Consider the following 14,954-nt stretch of genomic DNA (forward strand, 5'->3'; position numbering starts at 1 on the left):
GCCTCACTGGTAGATGGCATAGTAGTGTCCTCTGTACAATTAGGAGGCTTCTGCCATGCACCAAGGTATCTATTTGTGGTCCACTGGTTGAGTGGTGTCTAATGGAGTTTTGCTAAAAAACACTCGAGAGTGAAATAGAGAAAGAAGAATGAAAAAGAAATGCTTCATTCCTTGAGAAAATTTACAAACAAACGTGTTATTCAACTGACTTAGGCTTTGGGAATCTCTTCCGTTTATATATATATATATATATATATGTATGGAAAAATGTATGTTATTTTAAAGGTGTAAAGTTGTGTCATTTTAAGTAAGAGAAAGAGATAGATAAAGGGGAAGGAAAGTGAACAAAAATAATAAAAGTGTGGGTTCCACCTCTTTATGAGAATGAAATGATGTAAATTGTATCATTTAAAAGGACAAATAGTTTATATATATTGTTTATCCTATAATCCAACAGTTCAGTCACGTTAAAACTTGTTTGATTATTTAAAAAAAAAAAAAAAAAAAAAAAAAAACTTGTTTGATTTGTAGCGTTAAAACTTGTTTGATTTGTAAACATGAAGACTGAAGACGTGTCCATTTTATTTGCGCACTTTTGTTAAAAGGCTGTTAATTTCGTCAAAGCATAAAATTATTTTTCAAATATGATGCAATATTAAATGGTTATATTGTAATTTCTAGTAGTTGAAACATTTAAAACTTTAGAGTGTCTTAAACAATCTCTTATAATTGGATTTAATAATTTTTTTTTTATATTTGGTGATTTATTTTTTATTTTAAGAGTTTACTATTAAAATAAGGATTTATTATTTCTCATATTATAGGAGATAAATTTATCTCGTATGCATACATAAATATATGTGAGATCCATGTTTTTTCTTTCTCTCTCATTTTCTCACATGGATTCGCATAGGCTTTATACTTTTTTATGTGTGTTTAAGAGATAAAATTTATTTTCTACAACTTAAAAAACATTAAACCTTAAAATAAAAAGCAAATGACTTTTGCTTCAGAAAAAATTCTCTTGTCACTTAGACAAAATAATAAAGAGAGAAAACAAAAGGAAAGAAAGAGAAAACAATGACAGAGAAATGGGATGAGTTATGTCTCAGTGTAGGGAATCTTATGTGGCACTGAAGTAGAAATCATTTTTCGTAAAATAAATATAAACTATTTGTCTTTTATGTCATATTATACCACATCAAAACAATATTAATTTTAAATTAAACAATTTCTTTTTTCCTATCTAAATTCTTATAATTTAAACAATATTAAGCCAATACCAATTTTAGATTATACAATCTCCTCGTTTCCTATCTAAATTCTTAAAATTTCAACAACAGTCAAAAGATTGATAAAATTAAACAATAAATCTAAAAAAATTCTATAATAATAACAAAATGACAGGGTCAAAATTGCATTGTTAAAAAAAAATATTGCCTTAAATTATAAAGGCTAATTCAATATTCAGTTTTTATTAATTACATAAAAAGTTTTAATAACTGTAAATTCAACTAGAATAATAATGAAAAAAAAGGTGAAAAGGAGTGAAGAAAGTACACGTGGATATGCTTTGCAATCATGTGCGATTCAATTCGATTCGAAGCAAAAGAAAAAACCCAGACCCGAGAGAACCCGCACCGGATCATTACGTGACAAATTGACTCACACAATCGATGCTCTCTCTCTCTCTCTCTCTCTCTCTCTCTGGTTTAGGCATTTAGCAGTGGTGACTGAGCAATGAGTATGAACAAACAAGGCACGTTACATACTAATTGATATTACAAACAGAATTACATATCAACCTAACCACCACTTCTCTTCTTTTCCAACTCATTCTCTCTCTCTCTCTCTCTCTCTCTCTCTCTTCAATGGCCGGTTTCCGCTTGCAACCAGAGGACTCCGACGTCTCGCAACAAACACGAGCGGTTGCTCTCTCCGCCGCCGATCTGGTCTCCGACGACGACCGCTCCGTCGCCGCAGACTCCTGGTCCATCAAGAGCGAGTATGGCAGCACTCTCGACGATGACCAGCGCCATGCCGACGCCGCCGAAGCTCTCTCCAACGCCAACTTCCGAGCCCCCTCCGACTACAGGTTTCATTCCACTTTCTTCTCTCTCTCTCTCTCTCTCTCACACACACACACACACCTTACTCTCCGTGTTTTAATCCTGCTGTGAAGTTTGAACGAGTAACGCGAGCGCAAACGAGAGTTTATCTAACGAATTGGAATTTGTATTTTGCGAATTTCTGCTTTGTGAAGCATAATGGAGTTGAGTCCTGATTTGTTAATTGCATTTTCACTTCCTTTATTTTTTTTATGCTATGAGATCGAAGGTTCGTGTATGTACATAGGGTGAAAGTGAAAGTCGTTATTTAGCAATAAGCGAAATTCCTAGGTTTCGGATTCTAATATTAGGAGGCAGAGGAAGTGAGGTCAAGTAGATTATTAAGATCTGGTTCATTTGGTTGGTGGCATTTGCAAATTTTAGGGCAGTGAAGGTGGTTTATGTTTGATGTTGGCTGGTATTGAATGGATCTGTATTGCGGCTGTGTGGGTTTTGGAATTTGGAATTTTCTTTGAGGATGTACAGTCAGGAACTGGTATTTACATTATGGGAACTTGGGAAATGAGTTGAGTGAATGAATCATCATCATTCTTGATTTTCTAATACTGACTGTTTTTTTATCCCTGATTCATTCTTGTGTGCGCAGTTCTGACAAGGAGGAACCTGATGCTGAAGCAGTTACGTCAATGCTGGGATTTCAGAGTTATTGGGACACTGCTTATGCAGATGAACTTACAAATTTTCGCGAACACGGTCATGCTGGTGAAGTTTGGTAAATAAAATTTTGATTGCATAATGTGCTTCACTGATCTATATGAATTTTGGTGCATGGGTTAACTGTAATGTTAGGTGGTAAAGAATTATACTGATTTTAATCTTATTTCGTATCATCTATCATTTGCACAAGTTTTGATTTTTTTCTAAGCAAACATCGTAATCAACTTACTATTTGGGCTCAATAAAATGATATCAAAACATCCGTGCTATAACCTTCACTGATGGACCAGGTGAAATTACTGACCAGAAACCATACCTGATGATGGGTAGTAATTATTTTTTAGGCATTTCTAGGAGATTAGTATTAATTTCTTTTTCTTTTTCTTTTTTTATGATTTGATTATTTTACATGGGCAAATGAATGGATTAAACTTCTAGAAATAAGAAACTGTTTGGGCTATCTTTTTCATGAATTTGTTTAAAATCAGCATTTCTTTGTTTTCCAGGCTTGTTATACTCTGTACTTGCTTTGCTAACAAAGGTACTCTTCCCTTTTGTTAGAGTTGTACTGTGCACTTTTCTAGCTCTCTGCCTAATTGGACAAAGTGAATTCATCCATTCAGCGTATTGTTAAAAAAAGGGGATTATGAAAAACTTCAAAATCTATTTTGGCTTCCTTGCTTGCCTTGATCTGAAACCTTTTAGTATCTTTTGACCAATGCAGCATCATCTATAGATACCAATAATATCCATGGAGTTGATACTCAAAGATTGAGGAAAGTATAAACTTCAGGCCCACATTAAGATTTCTGAGTTCTTACACATCATTTTTCTTTACATAATTCCTGGTAGGATCCAATCCCTGTGGACTTTTTATGGAACAAGTGTTGTAAATACAAAGTGATGTGGTAAGAAAAAATTTCCTTTGTTAGAAGGGACAGATAAACATTTTAATATAGAAACTTATATAAGATAAAGAAATGAATTTGAAATCTTATCTTACATCAATTTATACCTTAAGTTTTATAGCTCATCTGCTTCCCCTCAATATGAGTGGGAAACTTTGTAGTTGGGATCAACACTTATATATGCCCGTCTAACGTTTAAGCTACAGATTCTATTCCACTATTCCTTTTTAGTAGAGGACTATAGATTTTTTTTGCCTTTTATTGGTTAAGGTTAATTTGAATTTCTCAACTTCCACGTTGTTGAACATTGACATTATATGGAATTGTCGGGAGTGTAACATTGTTAGGGTTTTCATAGCAAATTGTTTAATTAATATGTTTTTCTGCTTTGATTTTCCATGTGTAGGTTTGGAGTTGATGTGATGGAAGTTGTTGCATCTTGGACAAAAGCCTTGTGCATTGACATTTCTCATGGTCGACCAAATCATGTTGACAATGTCAAGGCTGAAGCTAGTGAACTAGATGATAAACTTTTGTCTAGTTGGAGTGTACTTGACATCGGGACTGGCAATGGTTTGCTTCTCCAAGAATTAGCTAAACAAGGGTATGCTTTACTATTTGTCCATATGTTGGTAATATATGCTATTTAAATATAAAATTAAAATATTTTTAAAATATCTATAATCCATTGTATTTCTTTACTTGTCTAATTTTGTCCCAACATTATCTCCCCTTCGAACTAAACAAAAATGTATTGGTGTCCCTTTGTATTTGTTGGAAAAGCATACTAATCTTGTACCAAATAAATATGTGCATACATAAATACAATTGAATGATAATTTCACAGCGCAAAAGTAAAAAATGATTTATATTAAGTGATTTATAAATTATATAAAAAAGTCTAGTTAATTACAAAAATTAATATAAGCTCATGGCTGTAACGTCCCAAGGGCTGGCAAGGGCAGGGAGTGATCGCCGGTGTGAAAGGGCACGGACAATGAGCGGCTCATTCCAAATCTTGCTGCTTGGGGGTACATGAATGAATCGAATCGATACCCGAAAGAGAGGGATTTCAAAGATTGTGCAGGTATAAGACTGCACAGTTGGGGGTAGCTTATAAGAATTAATTGGTATTACCTATACTAATAAGATGCATCTACTTTTCGGTAGCCCAGAACTGAAGAACTCCATAGTTAAGCGTGTTTGACTTGGAGCAATTTTGGGATGGGTGACAGTCTGGGAAGTTTTTCTAGGAAGTGTGTAAGTGAGGATAAAACACGCTGAAAAGTCCCATGTTAGTGTGTGGGGATAGTCATTGATTCTTGAAGCGGTCGGGCGTTACAATGGCCATGCATACTTGTGAAGCTATGAGGGATTGGAATTTTCTATATAAAAACCATTAAAAAAATCAGATATATGGTGCATGATTTTTTTTTTTTAAATACATTGAATGATAAAAAAATGGAAATTTAGGAATATACAATAATCTGGCTAACAATTAGACTAGAGGCCCTTTCCTTTTCTTCTGAATCCAAACTTTCCAATTTAGAAAAAAAAATGATTGCTTTAATCTGCTAGATTCCATGTAGATCCAATTGTGCTTTACTGAGAAGTTTGTACATTTCCTTTAACACATTGAAAGGAAGATAAATAAACTCAGACAGAATAAATGCAAGCTTCAGCAAAAGAGGAAATAATATCTTTTGGCTTCTCCCTAGTTACTGACCCCCAAATGTAGGAAAACTTACAGAACTTTGAATAATACTTTCAAATTTAATTTCCAATTAATTTTTTTTTACCAACACCTTTTTCTTTTACTCACGTAAAATGTAAGTACCGAAAAAAAAGGAAACAAAAGAATAAGTTGAAATGAAGTGTTAGAGATGTAATATAAAACCATTGGTATGTTTTCACCATTGTGTTTAAGCTTTTGAAATAGTTGTTTCATGACATAGTATTAGAGCCTCTATGACCAAGTGATATAAAAGTTGAATGTTAGCATAATGTGGGTGAGCCTGTAGTTGTCCATGATTCAAACCCATAGCGTGAATGGTCATATTAGAAATATGATAGGACCTTCTACTCAAATACAGAAATAACACAAAGAACAGGGATTTTGGCCTGAATAATCAGATTTTATATATTCTTCAAGCAACTATTACAATCTAGAGACAGTAAAACAGAGACAATTACAAAGAAAGGAAAATGACAAAGAACTTGAAAATGAAATAATATTGCAGGAAGATAAAGGATAGTTGTGAAGCAATTGGAGAGGCTTCACTCTCTCCCAAGGGTCCAATTCCAATATACTTTTCAGATGCCTTTCCCCCACCTCATTCTCCCCTCTTACGCAGTTTCCTGTAACTAACTTGCCCCCACACACTTCCACGCTTGCAATCTGTTCAGGGGAAATTTGGACAGCACCAACATTATTACGTGAGCCATCATGTGTTGGACCATCTTCAACATCTTCACTTGGGCCAACCACAGCATCCAAAAGCCCAAAACCTTTTATCTTTATCCCTACCGTACACTTGCTATGGTAGGATCATATCAAAATATTATATAAAATCGTTCATGTGTCTTTACCTAACACCTTACGCTTTAAGGATAGTTGATTTATGACATAAAGAAACAGAGAACTATGGAAAGTGAGCCTGCATAAATATAGAATTGTTTTGTTTTCCTAGGGATGAAACCAAGCTTTGTTCAGTCTTAGTTCTTGCAAATTCAGAATATTGGTTGTGGAGAGATATTTGCATTTATTTATTTTATAGTAGTGCAAATACCTTGCTAAGCAAACTCTTGGCATTTGTTCAGGTTCTCTGATTTAACTGGCTCTGATTACAGTGAACAGGGCATCAGCCTTGCCCAAAGCCTTGCTAATCGTGATGGATTTTCCAACATCAAATTTTTGGTATGTTCAAATTTTAGTGTTTGTGTGTGTGAATGAGCATGGGCATGTATAAATGGATACTTTTGTTTGTTTGTTTCCTTTCTTGTACCCAAAGGTGAGTATAAATTTAAGGAAAAAGATTTATAATTCATAATATCTAGATTTACAATATCTTAATATGTTATATATGCCAATACTTGCTTTTTTGTAAACCCCCCTTCCAAAAAACATGGAGCATCATTTCTATTGACACTGTTCAAAAAATTTCCTAAATAAAATTGTCATAGTAGAACTAGCCGTGTGTCCAAAAAAAGTGATTTTATTTTCTCAAATTTTAAATAGCCGTGTCCATGCTGTGTCCTCCTGCCATGTCCAAGCTGAAAAAGTATTAAATTGGACAGGGGTCGTCAGTGTGTTGTACAAATTAATGTGCCCTAAACTCGGACACAGCTGGTTTGTCTGTGCTTTATAGCTTTCAGTGAACATTCCCAAATATAAGACTCATTCTTCTCGAAGTAATTATTCCAAAAAACAGACTTGTTATTTGTTAATTAAATTTGCGCTTTGTTGTTCAGATGATTTTGACCAAGGGTAGAACCATGCAGATAAATACTAGAGGCCTAAGGCCCGTAACTTTTTAAAAGTTAAAGAAGCACCCTTGTTAAAACATTTTTTTAAAGAATATAATAAATTAATTTTTTTTGTTAAAAAAGAAATTCGTTAAGGCGAATAGAATAAAATTATAAATGCAAATTAATTCATGAAAGACAAAAGGCATACCATAAGAATGCAAGTCCTTATGGTAGAAGATATTCCTTTTGCTTGTGTCTTTCCACGCTTTTATCATCTTCCTTCCTTACATAATTCTCCTATTCACAATTTTATTTGTCCAAGGTTCTCTTTTTTCATGAAACTTCCAATGTCAGGGAATACTCTGAATTGGTGTCCCTTTAGGCTTCCTTGATTCTATTCATTTATCTTCTCACCCGGGTAAAAGGATTTAGTCCCTTGATCCTTCTGGGGAATTTTCATGTAAATCTTTTTTTCAGTTCCTCGCTTATTCCTTGAATTGGGATACTTTTTTTCTTGATAAGTCATTGTTTTTTTTTTTTTTTTTTGTTTCCTCCTTTGGCTGTTGTACATTGTAGCATTGCCGCCATACACCCTTCTTTGACTTGACCTGATTTCTTGAATTTTAACATCTTTGTTTTCTTCAAAATTACCATCAAAGCCATAATCCTTCAATTTCACACGAGTTGAATCAGTAGTGGCTAATTTTGGGTTTTCCACTCTTTCCAATAATCCACGGCTCTTTTCTAAATTCTGGAGGTGGCACTTTATCACATGCTTTGGCATTATTGGGCTGGCAAATTTGATGTTATTTTGTACGATTTATAACCCATTTGTACTTTTCACTACTGAAATCTCATGTCATGTCATTCCTATTTTTATGACTTTTGCAGATATTATACTTCCAACCCATATTTGGTATTGGGAGTTGATGGTGGCTGACTTTCCATAGGTAGTAAATCTGAAGCTTTCAGTGAAAAAACAAAACAGAACTCACATAGTAGGGGCTGCAATAATAAACTAAGTGTGTGTAAACTATTAACAAGATGGAAGAGGGGCTGAGATAATGGATTATGTTATTAAAATGAGATAAAAAATTTTGGAAAAATACTGAAATTTTGGAGTTTTGCTTCAGCTTAGCTGGCAGAGAGATTGAGAGAGGTGAAATTTTATTTCATTAAAATGAGCAGCTTCTGTCCTTCCCAAGGAGTAAATCACAGTTTTGATCCCTGCAAGAAGTGAATTACCGTTTCCCTGACCACTGAACAGTCCCATGGAACACTGGCAGGAACCAAACAATAGATTGCTGGGTGTTTTCCTTAGGTTTTAATGAATTTATTTGCTTCCAACTTCCATATTTGACTATGATGTCCCCTAATTTGTGATACCTATTTAAGTATTAAACGTGAAATAAGGTCAGATAGTTTAACTTGGTGGAATGCAAGTTGCTGCATCAATAACATCGCCATATCATCTGCATCATGGCAAAAGCAGCACTGCCAGGCTTCATGCATCCTGATATATCTCAGGCTGCCTGATGTGCTAGGCTCAAAATCAGCCTTGCCTCAAATGTAATGTGAATGCATCATGTGATTTTGACAACACTTCATGATCTTCTGCTATATATTGGATTTTGTTCTATAAAATTGTTAGCAATAAAAGGAAGAATTAAAATCGTCTGGTTTTATACATTGTCATTAAGAATAAATCTTTGTTAATTCTTTATCTCATTTTGTTCTTTTTTGTAGTATTTGACAACTTATAGAGTTTTGGCCCCTCTATTTTATGTGCAAGACATTAGTATCTTTACATTCTTGACATTTCCACTGTATAATAGATTGGCTTTAATTGTTTTAAGGTTGATGATGTCCTTGAGACAAAATTGGAACAAGAGTTTAAACTTGTCATGGATAAAGGGACTCTAGATGCTATTGGATTGCATCCGGATGGTCCTGTCAAGAGGTAAGAGAAAGTACTGTATTATCCGTGGCTCTATCATAATTCTATCGGGATGATGTTATTTTGCTTTGTAAAATTATGTTTCACCTTTTTTTCTCACTTACAGATTTGCTCTCTATATAATCGTCTACTTGTATGGTGCTGAGGAATTGTGTTATTGCTTTCTTATTTTCAGAATGATGTATTGGGATTCTGTTTCGAGGTTGGTTGCTCCTGGTGGAATACTTGTAAGCACACTCAAATTTGTTCATAGCTGATGTTGAATTTAGGCCCATATTCTTATTTTCTACCAAGTTGTTGGGGCTCGTGTCATGAACTGTGCCTACTATAAAGTGGGAGTCCTTTTATTCATTACAGAAAAAGACATGATTATTTGAACTTGATTTCTGATGTTAATTTATGCTTATACACGTGCTATCGTTCTCCCAAGCTCCTCTGCTCATGATATAGTTGCAGCTCTTCTAACTTTATGATGTTTGTTATAAGGTGATCACATCATGTAACAGTACAAAGGATGAGTTGGTACAAGAAGTGGAAAGTTTCAACCAAAGAAAAATTGCTAGTGTCCAGGGACTTGAGGCAGCCAAGGATGAGGAATCATGCGGAGATCCCCTATTTCGGTATGTAAGTCATGTTCGCACATATCCGACATTCATGTTTGGTGGATCCGTAGGCTCCCGTGTTGCTACTGTGGCATTCCTTCGGAAATGAAATGCGAAATGCGTGTCATTTACCCTCATGGTTTAGGTCTTTGGGCATTGGGTTGGATAAGTAGATGCATGTTTCTAACTTCTCATGCTATGTTCGTGTTGAACCGTAAATATTTTTCTGATTTTTGGGGAGGTGAAGTTCTCTAACCTCCCTCCTTTTGGGTGAATAGTTGTAATCAATCGGAGTTCATAAACAAATGATGTAAGGGAAAAAGACGGTTAGTTCTGCGTGGCGAAAAGCTATTTTACACTTGTTCTTTTTATGGCTATTATTACAATGGGCTTACCTTTAAAAAAATTGTGGCTCTCGTAAGTTTTTTTGAAATGTGGTTGATGAACAAGATGGAATTTTCTCTTACCATGTTGAACCAGAGTCTTAATGCTGTTATTCTGGCAGGGTTTTGTATGGAAAATTTTTAAGGACACATTTTTACCAGTTGGATTTTTCCCAAATTAAAATTTAGGTTTTAGGTTCAAATTAAACTGTACGAATTGAGTTAACTATTTTAATAACTTGTTCGGTCCAAAATTGTGAGAAAAAAATTTCTAAGGAAATTAACTAGAATAAACTTATGAGTAAAGTCTCTAACTTTCATACCCTTTGTTCAAATTTCTCGGTGTAATTAACTGAAAAAGATTATACTTATTTCTCGTAGGCTTGGTGACAATTACATGACACGTGTCTTTATTTTGGTCTGACATCCCTCCATTATTTACAACGTTTTCAATTACCGTTTGACTAATTGAATGAAAAAATTTCGTCTTAATCATATTAATTAAAAGAAAACCCAAGCAGAAAAAAGGCAATAAAAAAATACCAAAAATATAATAATAAATTGTTCTCCATCTTTCCCTTCTACTTATTGCATTGCTATTTTATTTTTATGCAATCCCTTGTTGTCCCCACCCACATAATTGAACAAGAAATTGGCTACTTCCTCTTCCGTGATGTTGAAGAGGCATAGAAGATTGGTGCTGATGCCATGATGGTTGTAGGAAGAATTTAGAAGAAAGAAACAAATTTGTTATTTCAAGGACGTAAAGTGATTTAAAACTTATATCTCAACCATTAAAATTCACGTGTAAAGAACATTGGTGCTGGCAAGTTTTGTTAAATTCCTTAAACAGTAGGTGTAAAGTCTCGTGTGTAATTATTGTTAAATTTAGGAGAGACGAGGCTAATTTTTTTATTTGGTTAAAATTATTCTTTCCTGTTCTAAGATTAAATTAGTTTTCAAAACAATTGATAAAAAAAAAAAAGAACATGCCAAAAAAGAAATATTTATAAAATTTGATATGATAAAAAGATTGAGGAGTAAAATAATATTTTATAAAAACAATCGTAAAGATAATATTTTAAATTTTACCAAAACATAACTCGAGAATTTAACGCGGTTTCGCTCGTGCCCCAAAAGCTCTCCTCCCAATTCGTCTTTTTCAACAAAACTTTGTTACCTAAGCTGCATGTGTAGACAGATCGTTCCAAAATGGCAAGGATATGATTAAATAATGCTTTGAAAATTGATAAAAATTTCACCCATTAAACAACGCTAAGGAGTAAGGAGCCATCATTTTTAATATGACATAGCTACATAGCATGCATACTAGATTTGAAGGATTTTATGACCATTAATATTTAAATTAATAGGCAATAACAGTTGGCACAACTAGTAATAACAATCTATATCAACTAATTTGGTTGGGACTAGATGGATTATCTATAAATATTTCCATAAGCATTCGTTGAATTACTTTGAAATGGAATAAATATTTCCAATTCTGAATATTTATGGGGGAAAAATTATAAATTATTTGACATTATTCGAAAATTTAAAAAACCATACAATACAGCTTGACATCTCCCATAAAAATAATTGCGCATGGGTACTTCTGAATTTTTTTAGTGCAAATTAGAACGACTTATTAGGATACAATTTTATTGGTCAATAAATAAAGCTGCTATTTAAGGTTCAAGAGATATATTTGACCGAGAATCGGTATTTTTTTATTTTATTTTTTTATAAAGCACAGATATTCTATACGAAAAATAATCTTGTTCGAGCCGGAAAGTAATGTTGTTAAAATCAAAATTTTAAGTAAAATCGGAAGGAAATTAAAAAAATCGTAAAACGTAAAATCGTAATATAAAAAAATCATACAAGATCGTAAAAGCGTTTGAAATATTGGTAAAATTATTTTAATGATAAAAAAAATCATAAAAAAAATAAAATTGTAATGATAAATCGAGATTTTAACAATTATGCCTGAAATATCCACATCATGACGAGGTTAACTCTATCAAAAGGAACTTTTTACATTCACAAAATTTTGAACCTAAAACCTTACTTAAATGAAATCAAATATGTATCACTTGAGGCAATTTCCTTTAATGAATCAGTATTTTTTTTTCAGTATATATATCATTCATTAAGTAGGTATGTCCTGTATATTGTGTATTAACACTGCAAATCCATCAGTAATTTCTCAATCAGATTAGGGATCATCCGTTTTTCATTCTCAGTCACGTGAATTACTGTAGGCATGTCCTATATATTGTGTATTAACACTGTCATATCTCATTGTGAACAAAGTTGCATTTTGAGGATCTCTTTTCTTTGGTCACTTTTTATAATCAAATTCCCAACGTCAAGGTGTTGTAAGACCAATGAACAAGTCTTCCTTTTTTTCTTTATTTTTTTGTCTGTGAGCAAGAGCAGCAAGATAAATGCATGCGTCATTAAAGAACAGAATAGCTCAAAATTGTCGTTGTATATGGCTGCTTAGCAGAGGAGCTGACGTGCGTATAAATAAATTTCCATGTATAGCTGATTAGCTGGGTGCACGTTTAATCCCGCTGTTTAGCAAAGGAGCTGACGTGCGTATAAATAAATTACCATGTATTGCTGATTAGCTGGGTGCACGTTTAATTCGCACGCCTTTTCACAATATATATAGATTTTATTAATCTCATATTAAAGGAGATAAGTTATCTCATGTCATAGTGGAATAAATCTTTGATATTACATAGTCAAATTTTTTTTTTTTGCCAAATTTTTTTTCTCTCCTTTGATGTGTAATGCTCTCATTGATCGGATGCACTGAATCTAGGTGTAACAGTAGCACCAAAAATTTATTCGTGATAGAGATAAACTTGTGGGCTCCACCACCTAAAAAAAAAAAAGCGGCACAGTTATCGAATGGTATATAGGAGGGAAATTTTATCTTATGTAACATGAGAATAGTTTTTCCCTATATATATATATATGTGTGTGTTTTAATGTTTCTAAATTGAATGTAGATAAGTTATCTACATTTGCTCTCAAAACAACGTCGTTTTGGGTTAAAAAATTAAAAAATTATAATAAAAAAGACTATTAAAACCCTGAATTAAATTATAATTATAAAAATACCTTGATTTTCACCCCAAAACGACATCGTTTTGAGCTCATTATAAATAAGTTATCTACATTGACCGTAGAAAAAGATAACCCATATATATATATATATATGGAGCAGGATATTCTTACACCGGTGTAAGAGTTAGAAGTCTTACACTCAATCTTGACCATTGATCAAGTTGTATTTGATGGCTTAGTTTAAAATTAGAGCCCTTAGATATAAGTGAGATAAAAGGACAAGATTAAGAGTGTAACTTACACTGGTGTAAAATGATCCTGACTATATATATAGGGAAAAGTGTGTGTCATTTTAAAGGATGTAAAGTTGTGTCATTTTAAGTGAGAGAAAGAGATAGATAAAGGGGGAGAGAGAGTGGACAAAAAATAAATAATGGTGTGGGTCCCACCTCTTTGTGAGAGTGAAAAGATACAAGTTGTGTCATTTAAAAGGATAAATATTTTTTCTATATATATATATATATATATGTGTGTATATATATCGTTTCTCAATCTGCTTGAGATAATTTTATTACCGGCTACTAAATCATAACCCTACAAAGATGGATTAATGATGATAAAAAAAGAGAGAGAGAAAGGGAATTATAACAATTCAATATTGAATCAATTAATATAAATAAATAAACAAATCAATTAATATATTGTTTCTCGAGTTGTTGGAGAAATATTTTTCCATTTATATAGTGTAAGGATCATTTTGCACCAATGTAAGTTACACTTTTAATTTTGTCTGTTGATCTCACTTATATTTAAGGGCTCAAACTTTTTAATAATGTGAGTCATTGGATACTAGTGGATCAATGGTCAAGATTAAGTATAAGACTTCTAACTCTTACACCGGTTTAAGAATATCCTACGATATATATATATATATATATATATATATATATATATATATATATATATATATGTGTGTGTGTATGTATGTATGTTTATGTATATAGGGTTAGGATCATTTTACACCAGTGTAAGTTACACTCTTAATCTTGTCCGTTTATCTCACTTATATATATGGGGTGGGGGTATTCCCGATCCGGATTAGATCGTTTGGGAAGCAAAATTCATCTGATCCAATCCCTTCGTTGCATTCATTCATTTTGGATTTTTTTTTCAAATCTGATCCAATCCAATTTTATTTGGTTCGGATTGGATCGATTTTTAGTTTTTCAAAAAACCTAAAATATTTATGATAATTATTATGCAAATAACAAATTTTTTGTATGTATTGACTTTATAAAGTTTGTATGATGATTATTGTGGAATCCACCGAGCCATTTTTTATTAACATAATGACATCGAGCTCTTATATATATATATATAAGATATTTTGATATTGGTGTCGAACTTTAAGATTTGATACCAAATCCTAACTTTTGACTGACGAAAATCAACAGTTAAGATTTGGTGTCAAATTTTGAAGTTTGACACTACTGTCAAAGAATCTTATCCCATTATTATATACATACACACACACACACACACACACACATATATATATATATATATATATATATAAATATGTGAAAAAATATTTCTACAGCCACTTTAGATAAAATTATCTACAGCTAGGGGTGTTAACGAGCTGAGCCGAGCCGAGCTTTGGTCTTAACGAGCCGAGCCTGTGTTCAAATGTGTCAGACTGGCCTTAGCCTGTTACCTGTTATGAATATAATATCAGCTTGTGGCCTGACTCATTTACAAAAAATAAA

The 14,954-nt window shown here is 32.9% G+C and overlaps 1 protein-coding gene across 1 annotated transcript; it reads left to right on the forward strand.

Annotated features, from left to right (window-relative positions):
• Positions 1-1,655: 1,655 nt before the first annotated feature.
• On the forward strand, positions 1,656-10,106 carry LOC133285172 (uncharacterized). The gene is made up of 7 exons (XM_061482359.1): positions 1,656-2,095; positions 2,716-2,841; positions 4,101-4,298; positions 6,515-6,611; positions 9,019-9,122; positions 9,295-9,346; positions 9,606-10,106. The coding sequence occupies exons 1-7, from the start codon at positions 1,872-1,874 to the stop codon at positions 9,828-9,830; spliced, it is 1,026 nt and encodes a 341-aa protein (XP_061338343.1). The 5' UTR covers positions 1,656-1,871; the 3' UTR covers positions 9,831-10,106.
• The last annotated feature ends 4,848 nt before the right edge of the window (positions 10,107-14,954 follow it).

This window comes from Gastrolobium bilobum, unplaced genomic scaffold (genome assembly GCF_033153095.1).
Source record: "Gastrolobium bilobum isolate Gb01-03AN ecotype WA unplaced genomic scaffold, APGP_CSIRO_Gbil_v1 utg7917, whole genome shotgun sequence".
In the NCBI taxonomy this organism is placed as follows: Eukaryota; Viridiplantae; Streptophyta; class Magnoliopsida; order Fabales; family Fabaceae; genus Gastrolobium; species Gastrolobium bilobum.

Excerpts from the sequence above, each read along its gene's own strand:
- LOC133285172 (XM_061482359.1), top strand. The coding sequence starts at position 1,872 with ATGGCCGGTTTCCGCTTGCAACCAGAGGACTCCGACGTCTCGCAACAA. Across the intron at positions 4,299-6,514 it reads CAAGAATTAGCTAAACAAGG|GTTCTCTGATTTAACTGGCT; the intron begins GTATGCTTTACT and ends GCATTTGTTCAG. Across the intron at positions 9,123-9,294 it reads CCGGATGGTCCTGTCAAGAG|AATGATGTATTGGGATTCTG; the intron begins GTAAGAGAAAGT and ends TCTTATTTTCAG.